Genomic DNA, 17,277 nt, shown 5'->3' on the forward strand with positions numbered 1-17,277 from the left:
TGGTCATCTGTAAGCAAACACCCACTAGTACCCCATCTCGTGCCTTTTCTGTTAGGACTCCGATTCCCAGCATTCACGGTCGTTGTCCTCCGAGCTGGCAGTGACTTGGGGCCTGTCTGTATGAACACTTTGTTTGCGGCAATCTGGGTGTAAAGTGACAGCTCTACATATCTGCGTGGGCCCTGCTGCCACACGAGAAGTTCCCTAGACCACTTTGATCAAGCCCACTGTGAAACGGGAACAGATTAAACGCAGGAGGGAATTTTACGTACGTGGCAGCAGGGTCCATAGAGACACTTAGGGCATGTCACACTGCACTAAAACACCCGCAGCACTGAGTCTCAGGGCCTGGGCCAATTGATTCAGGCTCACAGGTCACAGACTGTGGGGCAAAAAACGGCAATGTAGACGTTTGGGCTCAAGCTGCAGCCCGGACTCCGAGATCTCAGACCTCCAGCCCAAGCCCAAACATTTACATTTCAATTATTAGCCCTGTGAGCCCCAGTCATCTGAGCCGGACCAGCAGTGTCCTTGCCGCAGGTGTTCCATAGCCGTGTAACGTACCCGTAGCGTGCAGCAAGCTATTGCAGGGTACGTGTACACTCCAGGCTGCTGGGAACTGAAGTTCATCTAGACAAGGCCTTGGAAACAGGCAGTGTTATTTTTTGACAAGAGTGCCACTCCCCTTTGGCCCACTCAATCCTTCCTAAATGGGCTATAAGTATTGATTTTAACATTCCAATCATGGTGAATCATCCCACCACGTTTCAGTAATACCAGCTAGATCGAATTTATGCTACTAAATTAGCAATTCCAATTCTCGTTTGTTACCTAAGCTCCTAGCGTTGGTGTATCAGCAATCAAAGAATTTCTTCTCCTTCGGTACTTTGGTGTCTTGATTAATTTTGTTCTCAACATCTAGATTTTGTGCTGAGTGCACATTTGTTCTCTGTTTTCACCCTCCTCTTTTGGTATTAGTTCAACCCCCTTCTGACTACTCTAGCCAGCTTGTCCTCGAGGAAATTGGTCCCCCTTTTACTGAGATAGAGACCACCTAAAGTATTCAGCCCTCTCTTCCCACAGAAGGGGGGCAGATGATCCAGAAAACCCAAACCCTCTCCCTTACACCACTTAACTTGGCAATGTTCACTTCCAGAATCCTTTGCCTTCTGTTTTCCTTCCCTTATGGGACAGGAAGGGGCTCCAAAAATTCATAGAGCCGAAGGCCAGAAGGAACCATTGTGATAATCTAGTTTGACCTCCTGTATAGCACAGGCCAGAGAACTTCCCCAAAATAATTCCTGGAGCATGCCTTTTTCTGCATTATTATTGATAATTCTGCCATTTCCATCTAATAATGGACCAACAGCATTGTCAGGAATTCTTTTGGACCTAATATATTTTAAAAACTCCTTCTTATTGTCCTTAACTCTGCTGGCCACAGCTTTCGCCTCATGTCCTTTTCCTTCCCCCTTATCCAATTTTCTTAAATTCCTAACTTCTGAGTTATAGTCATTGCTAGCAACTTTCCCCTTCTTCCATATATATATGGAAGAGTCTGCGAGTCTGTCACAGAGGTCATGGAAGTCACAGATGTCATGAATTTCTGGGACCTCTGGGACTTCTGCAGCTGCAGCAGCAGGTGTGGCTGGCCCCAGAGACTACCAGAGCAACAGCGGTCCCAGGGCCCTCCTAAAGCAGATAAGGTTTAGTCCGGGGTATTTATAGTACAAGTCATGGACAGGTCAGGGGCCGTAAACTTCTGTTTATTGCCCGTGATCTGTCCATGACCTTTACAAAAAATACCCATGACTAAATCTTAGCCCTGGTCATGATCATTTGTACTTAATCTACCATTAATTTTCAGTCCTGTGATCAGGTCCTCTTTATCTGTTAAGACAAGGTCTAACAAAGGATTCCCTTATGTTGGCTGAAACGCTTTTTGAGTTAGGACATTGTCACCTATAATGTTTAGAAACTCCCAAGGTGTTTTACGACTGGCACCCTGAGACCTCCAGCATGTGTCACTCAAACTGAAGTCCCCCATGAAGATCATCTGGACATTCTTGGGCCTGGCCATGCCCCTTGGCAGTGCCATCAACATAAATCCTTAAATCCAGACCCCCAGCACTGAATTCAGTCAGCGCAGAAAGACAGAGGATCCGAACATCAACCCAGATATCGAGGGATTGCTTCTGCTGGCCACAGAGCAGGGTGTCGTTTCGTCACTGGCAGCGGACTTGGTTGGCCAGATGAGATTGGGCACCTGTCTAATGCTTTAGCTGAGCACAGAACCATTTGGGCAAGTGGTTCTCCAAAGCTGATGTTATCTGCACAGTAACCGGCAGAGTCAACTGGGCTTGATGAGCTTCCCTAGGTCAGAAGAGGTGTGAGGTGGCCCTTCTGGTCGTTGCAGATCTATACAAAGCCCACAACATAGAGGCACCCTTGCCTGGCTTCTCTCTCATGTTTTGTGTTTCTTTGCTGTAAAAGGCAAGCTGACTGTCACACTATGTTGTCACGGAGTGTGGGGGAGTCCAGGCCCTGCACCCCTCTTCCTGGGATTCACTGAGACTCTCCGCCAGCCAGTAAAACAGAAGGTTTATTGGACAACAGGAACACAGTCCAAAACAGAGCTTGTGGGTACACACAGGACCCCTCAGTCAAGTCCTTCTGGGGGAGCAGGGAGCTTAGACCCCAGCCCTGGGGTTCCCTGTGTTCCTCCACCCAGCCCCAAACTGAAACTAAACTCCCCCAGCAGGTTCCCTGCTGCAGCCTGTCTTCACATTCCTGGGCAGAGGTGTTACCACCCCCTCTCCCTCCTGGCTCAGGTGACAGGCTCTCAGGTCTCCCATCCCCAGGGCATATTCCCAGGTCAACACTCCCCCCTCCCTGCTGCGTCACATCCTCACATCTCTCCCCCCTTCGAGACTGAACTGAGCGGGGTCACTCTGACCGGTGACCTGGGGAAGTTCAGGGCCCCCTCTCCGGGACAGCGCATAGCCAGGCACTCCTTCTCGACGGCCGCGTAGTGTTGCTCCCGGGCTAGCAACTTCTTGCTCAGGTACACGATGGGGTGTCTCTCCCCGTTTCCATCTTCCTGCATTAACACCGCCCCCAGTCCCTTGTCGGAGGCGTTGGTGAACACCACAAAGGGCTTGTCAAAGTCTGGGTTTGCCAGAACTGGGCCACTGACCAGAGCCTCCTCCAGCGCCTGGAAAGCCTCCTGGCACTGCTCGGTCCAGACCACCTTGTCTGGCTTCCCCTTCTTGCATAGCTCAGTGATGGGGGTGGCAATGGCGCTAAAGTGGGGCACAAATCTTCGGTAGTATCCTGCCATCCCAATAAAGGCTTGGACCTGCTTTTTAGGGTGGGGAGCGGGCCAGTCTCTGATCACCTCCACCTTGGCTGGTTCCGGCTTTAGGCGGCCGCTCCCCACCTGATGGCCCAGGTAAGATACTTCCGCCATCCCCACCTTGCACTTCTCCGCTTTTACAGTCAGCCCAGCCCCCTGGAGTCGGTCCAGCACTTGTCTAACCTGGGACACGTGGTCCTCCCAGGTCTGGCTAAAGACACAGATGTCATCAATATACGCCACGGCAAAACTCTCCATCCCCCTCAGGAGCTGGTCCACTAGGCGCTGGAAGGTGGCCGGCGCTCCCTTGAGGCCAAAAGGCAGGGGCAGGAACTCATAGAGCCCCAGAGGGGTGATAAAGGACGATTTCAGCCGGGCATCTGCATCCAGTGGCACTTGCCAGTTGCCCTTTGTAAGGTCCATGGTGGTAAGGTACCGAGCTCCTCCCAGCTTGTCTAGGAGCTCGTCCGGCCTGGGCATGGGGTAGGCATCAGATACAGTGATGGCATTGAGCTTCCAACAGTCCACACAGAACCGGACCGACCCATCCTTTTTGGGGACCAGCACCACCGACGAGGCCCAAGGGCTGGCCAATGGCTGGATCACCCCCAAAGCCAGCATGTCCCGGACCTCTCTTTCTAGTTCCCGAGCAGTTTTCCCTGTGACTCGGAAGGGAGAGCATCTTATCGGCGGGTGCGACCCTGTCTGCACCCGGTGGACAGTCAGATTAGTGCGTCCAAGCTGGTTGGAAAACAGCTGTCGGTACGGATGCAGCACACCCCCGACCTCCTGTGCTGGGCAGGGGTTAGCTGATCCGAGAGGGGAATTGTTTCCAGGGGGGAACCAGCTCTGGTACCAGGGAATAGATCTACTAAAGGGTCATCTCCCTGCTCTTCCCACTGTCCACACACGGCCAACACCACATTCCCCCTGTCACAATATGGCTTCAACATATTCACATGGTACACCCGGCGGTGGTGCGCCCGGTTTGACAGCTCCACCACATAGTTTACCTCACTGAGCTGCTGGACAACCTTGAAAGGGCCCTCCCAGGCGGCCTGTAGTTTGTTCTTTCTCACGGGGATGAGAACCATCACCTGATCCCCGGTGGCGTAGGCACGGGCCCATGCCGTGCGGTCATACCAGACCTTCTGCTTCTTCTGGGCTCTGGCCAGATTCTCCCTGGCCAGGCCCATGAGTTCAGCCAGTCTCTCTCGGAAGATCAGGACATACTCCACCACTGACTCTCCATCGGGAGTGGCCTTCTCCTGCCATTCGTCTCTCATCAGGTCCAGGGGGCCCCTCACCCTCCTTCCATATAACAGTTCGAAAGGCGAAAATCCGGTAGACTTCTGGGGCACCTCCCTGTACGCGAACAGCAGCTAAGGTAAGTACTTGTCCCAATCCTGCGGGTGCTGGTTCATAAAGGTTTTCAGCATCATCTTTAGCGTCCCGTTAAACCTCTCCACCAGCCCATTGGACTGGGGGTGATAAGCTGAGGCCCAGTCGTGCCGGACCCCACATTTCTCCCACAAGCACCGGAGCAGGGCCGACATGAAGTTGGAGCCTTGGTCTGTCAAGACTTCCTTGGGGAACCCCACTCGGCTGAAAATGGTCAGGAGCGCATTGGCCACGGTGTCTGCTTCAATGGAAGCTAAGGGCACTGCCTCGGGGTAGCGGGTGGCAAAATCTACCACCCCCAGAATGTATTTCTTCCCCGACCGGGTCGTCTTGCTGAGTGGCCCCACGATGTCCATGGCCACCTTCTGGAAAGGCTCCTCTATGATGGGCAAAGGTCTCAAAGCCGCTTTCCCCTTGTCCCGGGTTTCCACATCCTCTGACAGGGGTCACAGGATCGGCAATACTGCCAGACGGTGGTAAAGACCCCGGGCCAGTAAAAGTTCTGTAGCAACCTCTGCCGGGTGCGCTGGATTCCCTGGTGCCCTGCGAGAGGGACGTCATGGGCTAGGTACAGGAGCTTACGGTGATACTTCTGGGGGACCACCAGCTGCCTCCTGATCCCACAGGGCTCTACTTCCCTTGTGGGAGCCCATTCTCGGTACAGGAACCCCTTCTCCCACAGGAACCTCTCCTGGCAGCCTCTCCTCATGGTCCGTACCACCCTGAGGTCGGCCAGGTCCCTGAGCTTCCGCAAGGAGGGATCTTTCCTCAGCTCGGCCTGGAACTCAGCGGCTGGGGAAGGGATGGGGCCCGGTTCCCCCTCAGTGGCCAGGTCTGAGGCCTCCGCCTCTCTGAGCCGTGCCCCTCGGCGCTCCCTCCCCACCAGGGTAGGGTCCTGCGCCTCCGGTGTGGTACCCTCCCCGAGGTCAGGGTGCAGTGCCCCTCGCCGGCTCTGGCTACGGCTCACAACCAGGGCGGTCTGGGGGTTGTTTGGCCAGTCGTCTACGTCTCCCCCCATCAAAACTTCAGTGGGCAAATGGTGGTGTACCCCCACATCCTTGGGGCCCTCCTTGGCCCCCCATTTCAGATGTACCCTTGCCACGGGCACCTTAAATAGGGTCCCGCCCACCCCTGTCAGGGTCAGGTAGGTCTTAACCCTACCCAGGGTTGGGTCTGCTCAGTTTGTCCCTGAGCCCGGGGCACTGGGTCCGTACGTGGCCTCTCTGGCCACAGTGATAGCAGCTCAGGTCACGTTGGTCCCCTCGAGCGGGTCGGAGGGGCCCGACGCCAGGCGTTCCCCTTTGGAGGGGGTTCTCCCTATTTCCCCGCTGGGAGGCCCCATGGTGACTCTCTCTCTGCATCAGGGGGAGGGGGGGGCTGTTCTTTTGGGACTCCTCCCGGCTACCCCCTGACCGACTGTTCACAAACTCGTCGGCCAGCTGCCCTGCGTGCTGGGGGTTCTCGAGCTTTTTGTCCACCAGCCACAGCCTCAGGTCGGAAGGGCACTGATCATACAGTTGCTCCAGTACGATTAGGTCAAGCAGGTCCTCTTTAGGTCGGGCCCCAGCTGTCCACTTGCGGGCATACTCCTGCATCCAGTTGACCAGTTGTAGGTAGGTGACCTCAGGCGTTTTACGCTGACTCCGGAACCTTCTCCGGTACATCTCGGGGGTCAGCCCAAACTCACGGAGCAGGGCCTGTTTGAACAGTTCATAGTCCCCTGCCTCCGCCCCTGTCATTCGGCTGTACACCTCCACGGCTTTGGGGTCCAGTAAGGGGGTGAGGAACTGGAGCCTGTTGGCAGGGTCAACCCTGTGCATCTCGCAGGCATTCTCAAAGGCTGTCAGGAAGCTATCTATGTCCCCACTCCTTCCACTGGGCCAGGAAGCACTTATCAAAGCTCCCTGCAGTCTTGGGTCCCCTCGCACTCACCGCAGCCGGGGCCCCACTGTTCCTCAGCCTGGCCAGCTCCAGTTCATGCTGTCTTTGTTTCTCCTTCTCCTGACGTTCCTTCTCCTTCTCCTGACGCTCCCTCTCCTTCTCCTCCTGCTCATGTTGACGTTGTTTCTCCTTCTCCTCCTGCTCATGTTGACGTTGTTTTTCATGATCCTCCAGCTCCCTCATTTTCATCTCCCTCTCCCATTCCAGCCGCATCCGCTCCAGGGATGGGGAGCTCCGCCGGGAGGATCCCCCGCTGGCTGCCGGGGTCAGGGTGCCCTCGGTATTCACTGGGCTTCCCCCAACCCCTCCCCCAGACATAGGTAGGAAGGGTCTCGGGATGTCCTCGGCAGCAGTCTGACCCCTCCCAGCCCGGTCAGGCCCCAGGGCCCAGGCTGCATCCACCGGGCGGCTTCCCTCAGGGACAGGGATCGGGTCATCCAAGCGATCCCTCTCCTCCAACTGGGCAATCAGCTGTTCCTTGGTGGACCTCCCGATGCGCAGCCCCCTCTGCCTGCACAGCTCCACCAGGTCGCTCTTAAGGCGTTTAGCGTACATCTCCCTGCTGGCCACTTGCAGGCTGGGCAGCTTTCCACGGTTTCCAGGAAAAACCCCTAGTGTGCCAGTCCTTCTTGAGGTCACCACCTCTTTGCCAGGGTCGAGCTGCTGACTCCTCCGCCCATGGGACCGCTCGCTGCAATCCCCCGGGGAACGCTGTTACTGCAAAAGTCCTTCTCTCTGGTCACACACTCCCAGCGGTTAACCGCCCCCCGAAACTGTCTCTCTCTGAATCTTCAGCACGCCTGGTCCTCGTCAATTCCCCTTCCTTTTACTGCTCCCCAGTCACTTACTGCAGGAAGCGCCGTTCACGGGGTGCAGTACATCCCACCTCTGCCACCAGTTGTCACGGAGTGTGGGGGAGTCCAGGCCCTGCACCCCTCTTCCTGGGATTCACTGAGACTCTCCGCCAGCCAGTAAAACAGAAGGTTCATAGAATCATAGAATATCAGGGTTGGAAGGGACCCCAGAAGGTCATCTAGTCCAACCCCCTGCTCGAAGCAGGACCAATTCCCAGTTAAATCATCCCAGCCAGGGCTTTGTCAAGCCTGACCTTAAAAACCTCTAAGGAAGGAGATTCTACCACCTCCCTAGGTAACACATTCCAGTGTTTCACCACCCTCCTAGTGAAAAAGTTTTTCCTAATATCCAATCTAAACCTCCCCCACTGCAACTTGAGACCATTACTCCTCGTTCTGTCATCTGCTACCATTGAGAACAGTCTAGAGCCATCCTCTTTGGAACCCCCTTTCAGGTAGTTGAAAGCAGCTATCAAATCCCCCCTCATTCTTCTCTTCTGCAGGCTAAACAATCCCAGCTCCCTCAGCCTCTCCTCATAACTCATGTGTTCCAGTCCCCTAATCATTTTTGTTGCCCTTCGCTGGACTCTCTCCAATTTATCCACATCCTTCTTGAAGTGTGGGGCCCAAAACTGGACACAGTACTCCAGATGAGGCCTCACCAATGTCGAATAGAGGGCAACGATCACGTCCCTCGATCTGCTCGCTATGCCCCTACTTATACATCCCAAAATGCCATTGGCCTTCTTGGCAACAAGGGCACACTGTTGACTCATATCCAGCTTCTCGTCCACTGTCACCCCTAGGTCCTTTTCTGCAGAACTGCTGCCTAGCCATTCGGTCCCTAGTCTGTAGCTGTGCATTGGGTTCTTCCGTCCTAAGTGCAGGACCCTGCACTTATCCTTATTGAACCTCATCAGATTCCTTTTGGCCCAATCTTCCAATTGGTCTAGGTCCTTCTGTATCCTATCCCTCCCCTCCAGCGTATCTACCACTCCTCCCAGTTTAGTATCATCCGCAAATTTGCTGAGAGTGCAATCCACACCATCCTCCAGATCATTTATGAAGATATTGAATAAAACTGGCCCCAGGACCGACCCTTGGGGCACTCCACTTGATACCGGCTGCCAACTAGACATGGAGCCATTGATCACTACCCGTTGAGCCCGACAATTTAGCCAGCTTTCTACCCACCTTATAGTGCATTCATCCAGCCCATACTTCCTTAACTTGCTGACAAGAATACTATGGGAGACCGTGTTTCATTGTGTTTCAGGTTCATTGGACAACAGGAACACAGTCCAAAACAGAGCTTGTGGGTACACCCAGGACCCCTCAGTCAAGTCCTTCTAGGGGAGCAGGGAGCTTAGATCCCAGCCCTGGGGTTTCCTGTGTTCCTCCACCCAGCCCCAAACTGAAACTAAACCCACCCAGCAGGCTCCCTCCTGCAGCCTGTCTTCACATTCCTGGGCAGAGGTGTTACCTCCCCCTCCCCCTCCTGGCTCAGGTGACAGGCTCTCAGGTCTCCCATCCCCAGGGCACATTCCCAGGTCAACACTCCCCCCTCCCTGCTGCGTCACATCGTCACATATGTATACACAACAAGAGGCCCCAGTGGGGCAGAAGAAAAAAAAATGAGGGAGGCCATGAATTTAAGTGAACAAATTCTGAGCTCACTGCACCTTCAGCCGTCATCTGGGGCCAGTTCCCCTTTTTTACCCTCGAGCTCTGCAGGAGAAGAGGAGGAAGGGGAGGTGAGTAGCTCTAATGAACTTTGCTCTGTAGCAGATTCCAAGTTTGTGCACTGGGACAAACTTACCTGACATGTGGAACTATGCAGACTCCACCTCAAAGAAGAAAAATTCCTCTACTGATCCCTGGGCAGAGTGGTTCTGTGGGAGAGGAGCAGCGTCTCTTGCCTTGGGCAAGGTCTACACTATGAGCTAGAGGTGAGATTCTTCTGCTCGCGTACACTCGTCAAGCCAGCGTGAGTATAAAGAGCAGTGTAGCTGCAGTGCCATGGCTTAGCCATCCCAAGTACAAACCTGCCAGAAGCTGCTGGGTATATACGTGGCATGGCTAAGCCACGCCTCTGCGGCTGTTACCCAAGCTACCATGGATACACTGCTATTTGTACTTGCACTAGCCTGCTGAGAGCTAGCGTCAACATGTGTACATGAGCAGGGGAATCACACCCCTCGCCACCACTCTAGACATCGCCCAAGAGACGTCTGGAATCCAGCTGTGCCTATCAGTCTCCTAGGGCAGGCACTTACAGTAGCACGCCCATCTCCTCAGGCATGAGGGGAGTTCTTGGCCTCAGCATAGAAGAGGTGGTGGTGTGGAGGAAGAGGTGGTGTGTCATTTTCACTTCTCCAATGTCCAGTCCCACCGTGAAGATCAGAGTGTAGCACCCCGCCACCAGGTGATGACTGACCCTAAAATGACCTAGGAGAGTCTAAAAGTTGCCATGGAAACTGTGAGATGGAAGCTGTGAGATCCAGAGCAAATGCATAGAAGAGTTTCAGTTGGTGAGAAGAATCAAACTCATTCAGAGCAATTTGTCTCAATTCCAAAAACAGACCAGATAAATCGCCAACAGAGAGAGGAATCTCAGGGACCAGGGCGCCTACCCTGTAACTAAGACAACTCCAGTGTTTATTTCATTCTAGGACTCATATACCAAGGGAGACCACATTGAAGGTGGGATGCCCGATACAGGTGAGGACAAAGTGTGCATGGTCAAACCATTCCGAACCAAGTCTACTACCCCTCTGGACAAAGGCTGAAAGACAAAACAGGGCCAGAAGCATGAACCAAAGAAGTTCAAGTAAGGTCAGGTGTCTCAGCCACCATTAAATTGAGGATGGTGATGGATTTACAACAACCAACTGTATGCTAATACCATGAGCTGCAGGTATGAGTCTTATTCCCATTGTCCCAGAATTATGATCATAATGAGACCAGGGGATTCCACCGGGACTATGGCTAATGACTGGATTTCTGAAGCTGCTATTTCCCAGTACTTCGAATATTTCTATATTGCTCGTGTGTCCACGCCCCACAATGGAAAGTGCTGCTTCAGCACTGTGGCTATGCCTCATGCAGCCCCCCAAAGAGTGTAACCACCAAACACGGGACATCAAGTATCAAACCTTAAGCCTCTTCCAAGCAAACGATGAAGATGACAAAAGACAGAGGTCAGTGGGTTAGGAACAGCGTAATGAAATAAGGCGTATCTATCACTGAAGTATCACCTCACAATCTGAAACAGATTTATCCTACAACACCCCTGTGAGGTTGGAAAGTTCGGTCATCTCATGGTACAGAGACTTGCCCACAGCCACACAGGAAGTCTGTAATGAGGGAGAGAACTAAATTATTTTGGGGAAGCTTGATGGCCTGTTATACGCAGGAGGTCAGACTAGATGATCACAATGGTCTCTTTGGGCCTTGGAATCTGTGAATTATGGGTTCAGAGTCCCAGACTAGCATCCTAACCACAGCACCATCCTTTCCCTCATGAGTTTACTTGACTCTGCAGTGGATACACCACATTAGATATACGTCTTCCATTTGTGCTTTGTTTACTTTTCAGTAATTAGTTTGGTGCAAGTGTGTGGTTCGACATCGGACATACAACACTGGGATCTGAAGGGAAGGATATTGTGTGGCCTGTAAGACCAAGGAGGTTGTTCCAGGCACAGAGGAGAGTAAGGGAAGGTGGAAGTGCTCATGGCAGATGGAGGGAACTGGAGTTGATAGAGTGCAGGTCCTGGGCCAGGAAGCAGCAAGTGATGAGAGAAGAGAGGCAGGCGGGGGCAGAGCTGGGTAGAGACCTGACAGCGAGGACAAGGAGTTTGAATCTGAGACTGGTAGAGCCAATGAAGGGACTCGAAAAAGGAAGGGGGCAGATGGCACGCTCAGAGAGGCAGGACAAGAAGAGGAGTTCAGCAACAGCATTTGGAAGAGAAATAGGAACAGGATCAGCCCAGGATCCCAGCTCCAACCAGACTTCGGACCAGCTGCCTCATAGGAAAGTACAAAAACCACATAGGGAATAACCTGACGAGTGGGGCTGCTTCTCCCCCAACCCAGTCAGCTAGTGGCTGCGACCTCCCTTCAAGCATGGGGGCTTACAGCCCGTCTGTTTTTTTTACTCCAATTCACATAGCTGGGGATGTTTTCACTATTCACCTAACTGCCAAGTACTCGTTTAGATGGCAAAGTCCCTGAGGCAGGGCCCACCTGTTTCTGTATGTCTGTCCAGCACCCGGCCCCAGGACGTGCCAAATCAATAATAAAGTTATGGCTGTTGTAGGGTGAGTGGACATCAGTGCCTGGTCTGTGCACTTGTCTGTGAGTGCCGTTACTCTGGGAGCAGGAAACACCCCATATACTTATTGTGATAACAGTGGGCACAGGAAGGGATGGGGGCTGGTTTATGTTTTCTTCAGTCACATAAACAGGTGGGAGGGGTGAGCGGGTTATCCAGAAAGATGGAGGCTGCAGCCCCGGCTGGGTGTCACCAGGGCATGGGCAAGGCTTCTGGAAGTGGGAACGGAGGATGGGTGGATTGGGGCACGCTACAGAGGAAGAAGCAGGGCTTGGCAGTAGCTTTAATCAGGGGAACGTAAAGGGGAGAGAGGGGTCAAGGATGACTCCCAGATTAACAGTTTGTGACCATGGGAGAGTGATGGGCTCCCAAGTGAGCCACACCCAACCCTCACTAATCAGAGATCTTCACCCCTATAAGGAAAGGAGTACTTGTGGCACCTTAGAGACTAACCCATTTATTTGAGCATAAGCTTTCGTGAGCTACAGCTCACTTGAGCTTTAGCTCACAAAAGCTTATGCTCAAATAAATGGGTTAGTCTCTAAGGTGCCACAAGTACTCCTTTTCTTTTTGCGAATACAGACTAACACGGCTGTTACTCTGAAACCCCTACAAGGCCTCAAAGCCACCTTCACCTCCATGACCCTCTGATATGCTTCCCCATGGCCTCTGACAGTAGTGTTGTGGCCCCCAGAGTCATACAGACTCTAAGCCATATTTATACCAAAAATCCCACAAAGACTCATTTGGCTGCAGAGCCCCACAGCCAAATGCCCATTGTCTAACCTGCCTGGAGTCTCTTCCGCCAGCTATCAGCAGACACAAGAAAATACAAAGCATACAAACTTGAGGTGAGGAAACTGAGAAAGCCTGAGAGAATAGGAGAAAAGCTGGTCGTTACGGGAGTAACCCCGCACCATGACAACCGAACCCGTGAGAAAGGGAGATGCCATGCTGAGGGCTGGCAAGTTTCATTACACAATTTGCAGACTAGCAGATATGAGTAGGACACACACACACAAACACACACACACACATACATGTACTGAAAGACAGACCCACTTGCACACAAAACCCTTCTGTGATACATGCAGAAAAAGACAATCGGTGAATGCTAGGAGGAAATCACTTGTGGGGCTCAAACCCAAATCAAAAGGGCTCCATCCACAGCAAGGTCTCGAAAAGGAGCAGATCTTCTATTCAAAGCTGGCAGCCTCTCTCCAAGCCTTCCCTATAGGTACCATGTCTGCTGGGGAGCAGGAGGGGACACAGACAGACATCACTGTGGCTATGTTCTCCCATACTGATCTGATTACACTTCAGTGCTGGGTCTGCCCCAGTCTTCAACCTGAGATTTCTGGAAAAATGACCCTCTGTCCTAGGAATCCCCTGCCTTCCCCATGCTCCCAGCTCAGGGTTAACGCTGGTTAGTCAATGCCAATATATGAGCTCAATCACTCTCCGTCCCAGAGGGATTCTTTCTGGTAACAATTCCTGGTAATATGAGCCACAATAGCTACAATGGGAGCCAGATGCACTGGCAGCGTGAGTCGAGGAATTCCCCAAGACAGTGTGGGGAATGGAAATGTCCCCTTGATGCCAGCAGGGGAGACCCTGATCAGGCAGGGCTGACAGCACAGTCCCACAAGTGGCCGCCTCAGAACAGAGGCTCCACCACACGATTCTTCTTCCCAGCCTGCAGTTATGCCCCAGCACAGCCAGTGACTGTAGTAACTGGTCTCCAAATTCACAGTCAACGTGGGGGCCTGGGGCTGCACACGAGCCCTGCTCTGAGGGGCTCCCTGTCTGAATCACGCATGCACACTGTCCACATGCAATAGGCTGAAGGTGAAACTCCTCGGCATGCAGAGTTTTCTGCACAGCACAGAGTCTAGCAGAGACCTGCCAGTCAGGGTGCAACGGCTGCACATTTGCCATGAAATCCCAGGTGTGGACAATGTACATCAACAGAGTTAAACTCTAATGTGCCCGGACATGAGACAAGGGGAGGGAGAGTCCCCGGAGAGCCCTGCTGTATGGGGGCCCACGGGCTGGCAGTGTGTAACACCAGTGCAGCCAGCCAGAGCAGGGCCCTGTAGACACGGAGCTTCCCCTCCCAGCCCCAGCCCTGAGTGAAATAAACCAGCCCTTACCTTTGGCCCCTCGCAACACAAACCCGAATCCCTCATGCTCCCTCTTCTGCAGCACGGCCGTCTTCTCCTCGATGATGTAGTCACTGGGCAGGAAAGAGCACAAGAGAATGATGCTAGGGTTAGATTTCAGCACCATGCTGCCAGGCGCAGGTGGCCTCTCTGCCTTTCACACGGAGACCTCTTCGGAGCAACCATCGCTCTCAGCACGGAGCTGGGCACAGTCTCTCTCCCTCCCTCCCTTGCCCACTGTCAGAACAAAAAGGCGAACGCTCCTTTCCCTCCCTGTGTGGGTAGGGGTCAGCCCTGGCCGCCTGGCTCTCCCTTCTGCCCACGGATCCCCCTCTCAGTCACCTGCATGTGTATGCAGAGAGCTTACTGATCCCACACTGGGCTTCCCTTTACATGATGCCCTTAGCATGTCACTGAAGAGTGGGGTGCCTGAGCAGAGGAGTTGCAGGGGGAGGCAGCCAGCCAGCCAGCCATCTGGGAGGATTCTCTCTGAGACTTTCCTGCGGGCTCTTGGGAGGAAAAGAATCAGGAGCCTGTCAACAGGGAAGGTGGCTCTTGAGTAAGTTTCCTGGGAAAGGGAATGGCAGAGGTTATCTCCTCATCCTGACGCTCTGATCTTCTGTTAAAATCCCCCCACCCCGTTGCTAAGTAACGGGCTGTCATCGGGGAAAAAAAAGGGGGGGGTGTTCATTTCATTGTCCTGTTCCAACAAAGCTGCTCTCTCTGTCCTCAATGGCAGCTGAATGAGAAGAATGAAAAAATATCCAGTGGTAAAGAGAGGGAATCAAATGCAAAGCTCTGAACCGACCCCAAGCCTTAGCGACCCTTTCAACAGAAAAATGTCTACACATTTTCAGAGAGCTGGGGCGGGGGGTGGGGGGGAAGGGGAAGGGGGGAGGGAAGAGACAGAGAAAGATTCTCTCAGTGAACGAGAGCTTAAACGCAGCTCTGTAAATCCCTCCCAGCAGAGCCGCATGTCTGACATCAGAGTGGAATTAATCAGAGATCTCAGTGCTTTTCAGCAGCACAGCGAAGGAGTTTTACTTGCCAAACCGGAAAGAGCAAGGCACAGCAAGAGGGCAGGGAATGTGCCAGTCCCAAATCCACAACTACATGCGTGTAGCCATTCAGGCTGATACACCCCGAGTGCAGCAACAGAGAAACAAAGAGCCAAAGCATCCAGGCACTGCCTGGAGAAGTAAACCCTCCAGGGACACCTCTGCATGGTTCCCGCGCACCGGTGGGAAAAGGAAGCACTACAGACAGACACCTGTGCAAGACAGACAGAGTGTGCACCACACACACACTGCAGTAGAAACTCCCTTCCTCAGCACACCCAGCTGCATGCACTGCATGCAGAGACCCACACCCATGAACACACACATACTACACACTAATCCACAGTGCTGGATCCGGCTGCTGCTGCCCTCCACTGCTTGGAATGAGTGTCACAGCTGATCAAAAAGAAAAGGAGGACTTGTGGCACCTTAGAGACTAACCAATTTATTAGAGCATGATTTCTCACTTCCCCGATGGAGCGTGTGGAATTGCTCCCATATACCACCAGCATCACAGCAGTATCTGTATGCCAGACTCAGAGTAAGACGAGAGCTGTATTTCTGGATTGAAAAGGGGGTGGGTTCCAAGTGCTATACTTCAAGGTGCATGCAGTGGGCACTTAGCTGGTACCTTGGCATTAGCATCTGCCCAGCCACAAGCCATTGCAGACCAGTGTTTGAATTAGTAGGTGGCCCCTTATATTCTGCACTGAGTGTAGCCAAATCTGCCAGCAGCTTGGGTTTGCTCGTACACACCCCTTAATGGAGGAGTCACAGCTTTAGATTCCTGCTAGAACTGTCACATACTAATAAATACAATCGCTAAGAATAATACCCTGGCTCTTACATAGGTAAATACACAGAGATGCATAAACACCTCTGTTTCCCAAATCACAGGAGGGATAAGTACTGGGGGGGAAAAAGTGACATTGTGGGGAAGGAATCTGCTGTTTTCACTGCCATTTGTTTGGGAAAAGCTACAGAACCTACTTGAGTTACTCCAATATAGAGTTGATCAGACCTGATTACACAGTTACCTTCTGACTTACTACGTTCAGCTCATTGCCCTGGATCGCACAGTTTGGGCAATTTGGCTCCATCAGCATTTGGATACCATGATGCTGAGTAGAGCCCTGAGCAGACACAAAATTGTATCCGCATCTGATCCGCAATCTGGATAAATGGTCAGTGAGTATCTGCGGATTCGCAGGGCTCGAATACTAAGGATGATGTAAATACAGAGTGGGTCTGATTTACATCTCGTGGAACCTTTTGACTGTTCTGATGTGACACTTCACTCCTTTGGCTCTATCAACTTTGGATGCACCACTGAAGAGTTTATCGTCTACAAGGGCTGAACTATAAACACAAACTGTCAGCCAGGAGGAGGTGCCAGAACTTTGTTTTTAATCCATCTGTGAGTGTCCAGGATGTGGACAAACATATCCAAAATCTGAGAAGAAGTTTTCTACAGAGGAACTAGATCATATTCATTTCTCCTGGGAGACCCAGGAGCTCTTACAGTGTGCTGAGCACGGCCACCTTCGCGGGATGGAATGATGATGCAGCTACTACACAAGCCGTGGAAATGTCTTTACTGTCAGAAGGAACTATCAAAAATAAAAGGGCTTGACAAGTGGATTTTTCAAACCTCTCTGCTACCGGAGTCAGTGGAGCAGCTGTCTCTGCTCGCTGGGGAAACACTTGGGTTTCTGAAGCAGAAGTCCATACATTTGATTCCCATGCTGCCTGTATGTCAGTGGTTCTCAACTGTGGTCCACCACTTGTTCAGGGAAAGCTGCTGGTGGGCTGGGCCCATTTGTTTGCCTGCTGCGTCTGCAGGTTCAGCCGATCGCGTCTCCCACTGGCAGCGGTTCGCCGCTCCAGGCCGATGGGGGCTGCGGAAAGCGGCGCGAGCCGAAGGATGTGCTGGCCACCCTTCCCGCAGCCCCCATCAGCCTGGAGCGGCGAACCGCGGCAATTGGGAGCTGCGATCGGCCGAACCTGCTGACGTGGCAGGTAAACAAACTGGCCCGGCGCGCCAGGGGCTTTCCCTGAACGAGCAGTGGACCACAGCTGAGAACCACTGCTGTATGTAGATAGCTGGAGACGGCGGTATCTGTGTGTAGGTTTGTCGCCATGGATTGTACACACACACACACTGTAAGTA

General features: G+C 52.9%; 1 protein-coding gene across 2 annotated transcripts in view; it reads right to left on the reverse strand.

Annotated features, from left to right (window-relative positions):
• The window catches only part of SHANK3 (SH3 and multiple ankyrin repeat domains 3), a gene marked incomplete at its 5' end in the record, with an annotated part of 664,505 nt that overhangs the window by 95,490 nt on the left and 551,738 nt on the right, over positions 1-17,277 (reverse strand). For both annotated transcript variants that reach the window (XM_084611263.1, XM_084611264.1), the window contains one exon: positions 14,041-14,123. In XM_084611263.1, coding sequence (XP_084467389.1) covers positions 14,041-14,123 — 83 coding nt within the window. The remainder of the gene's footprint in view (positions 1-14,040; positions 14,124-17,277) is intronic.

Source organism: Lepidochelys olivacea (genome assembly GCF_965140295.1).
Source record: "Lepidochelys olivacea isolate rLepOli2 genome assembly, chromosome: 1".
Taxonomy (NCBI): domain Eukaryota; kingdom Metazoa; phylum Chordata; order Testudines; family Cheloniidae; genus Lepidochelys; species Lepidochelys olivacea.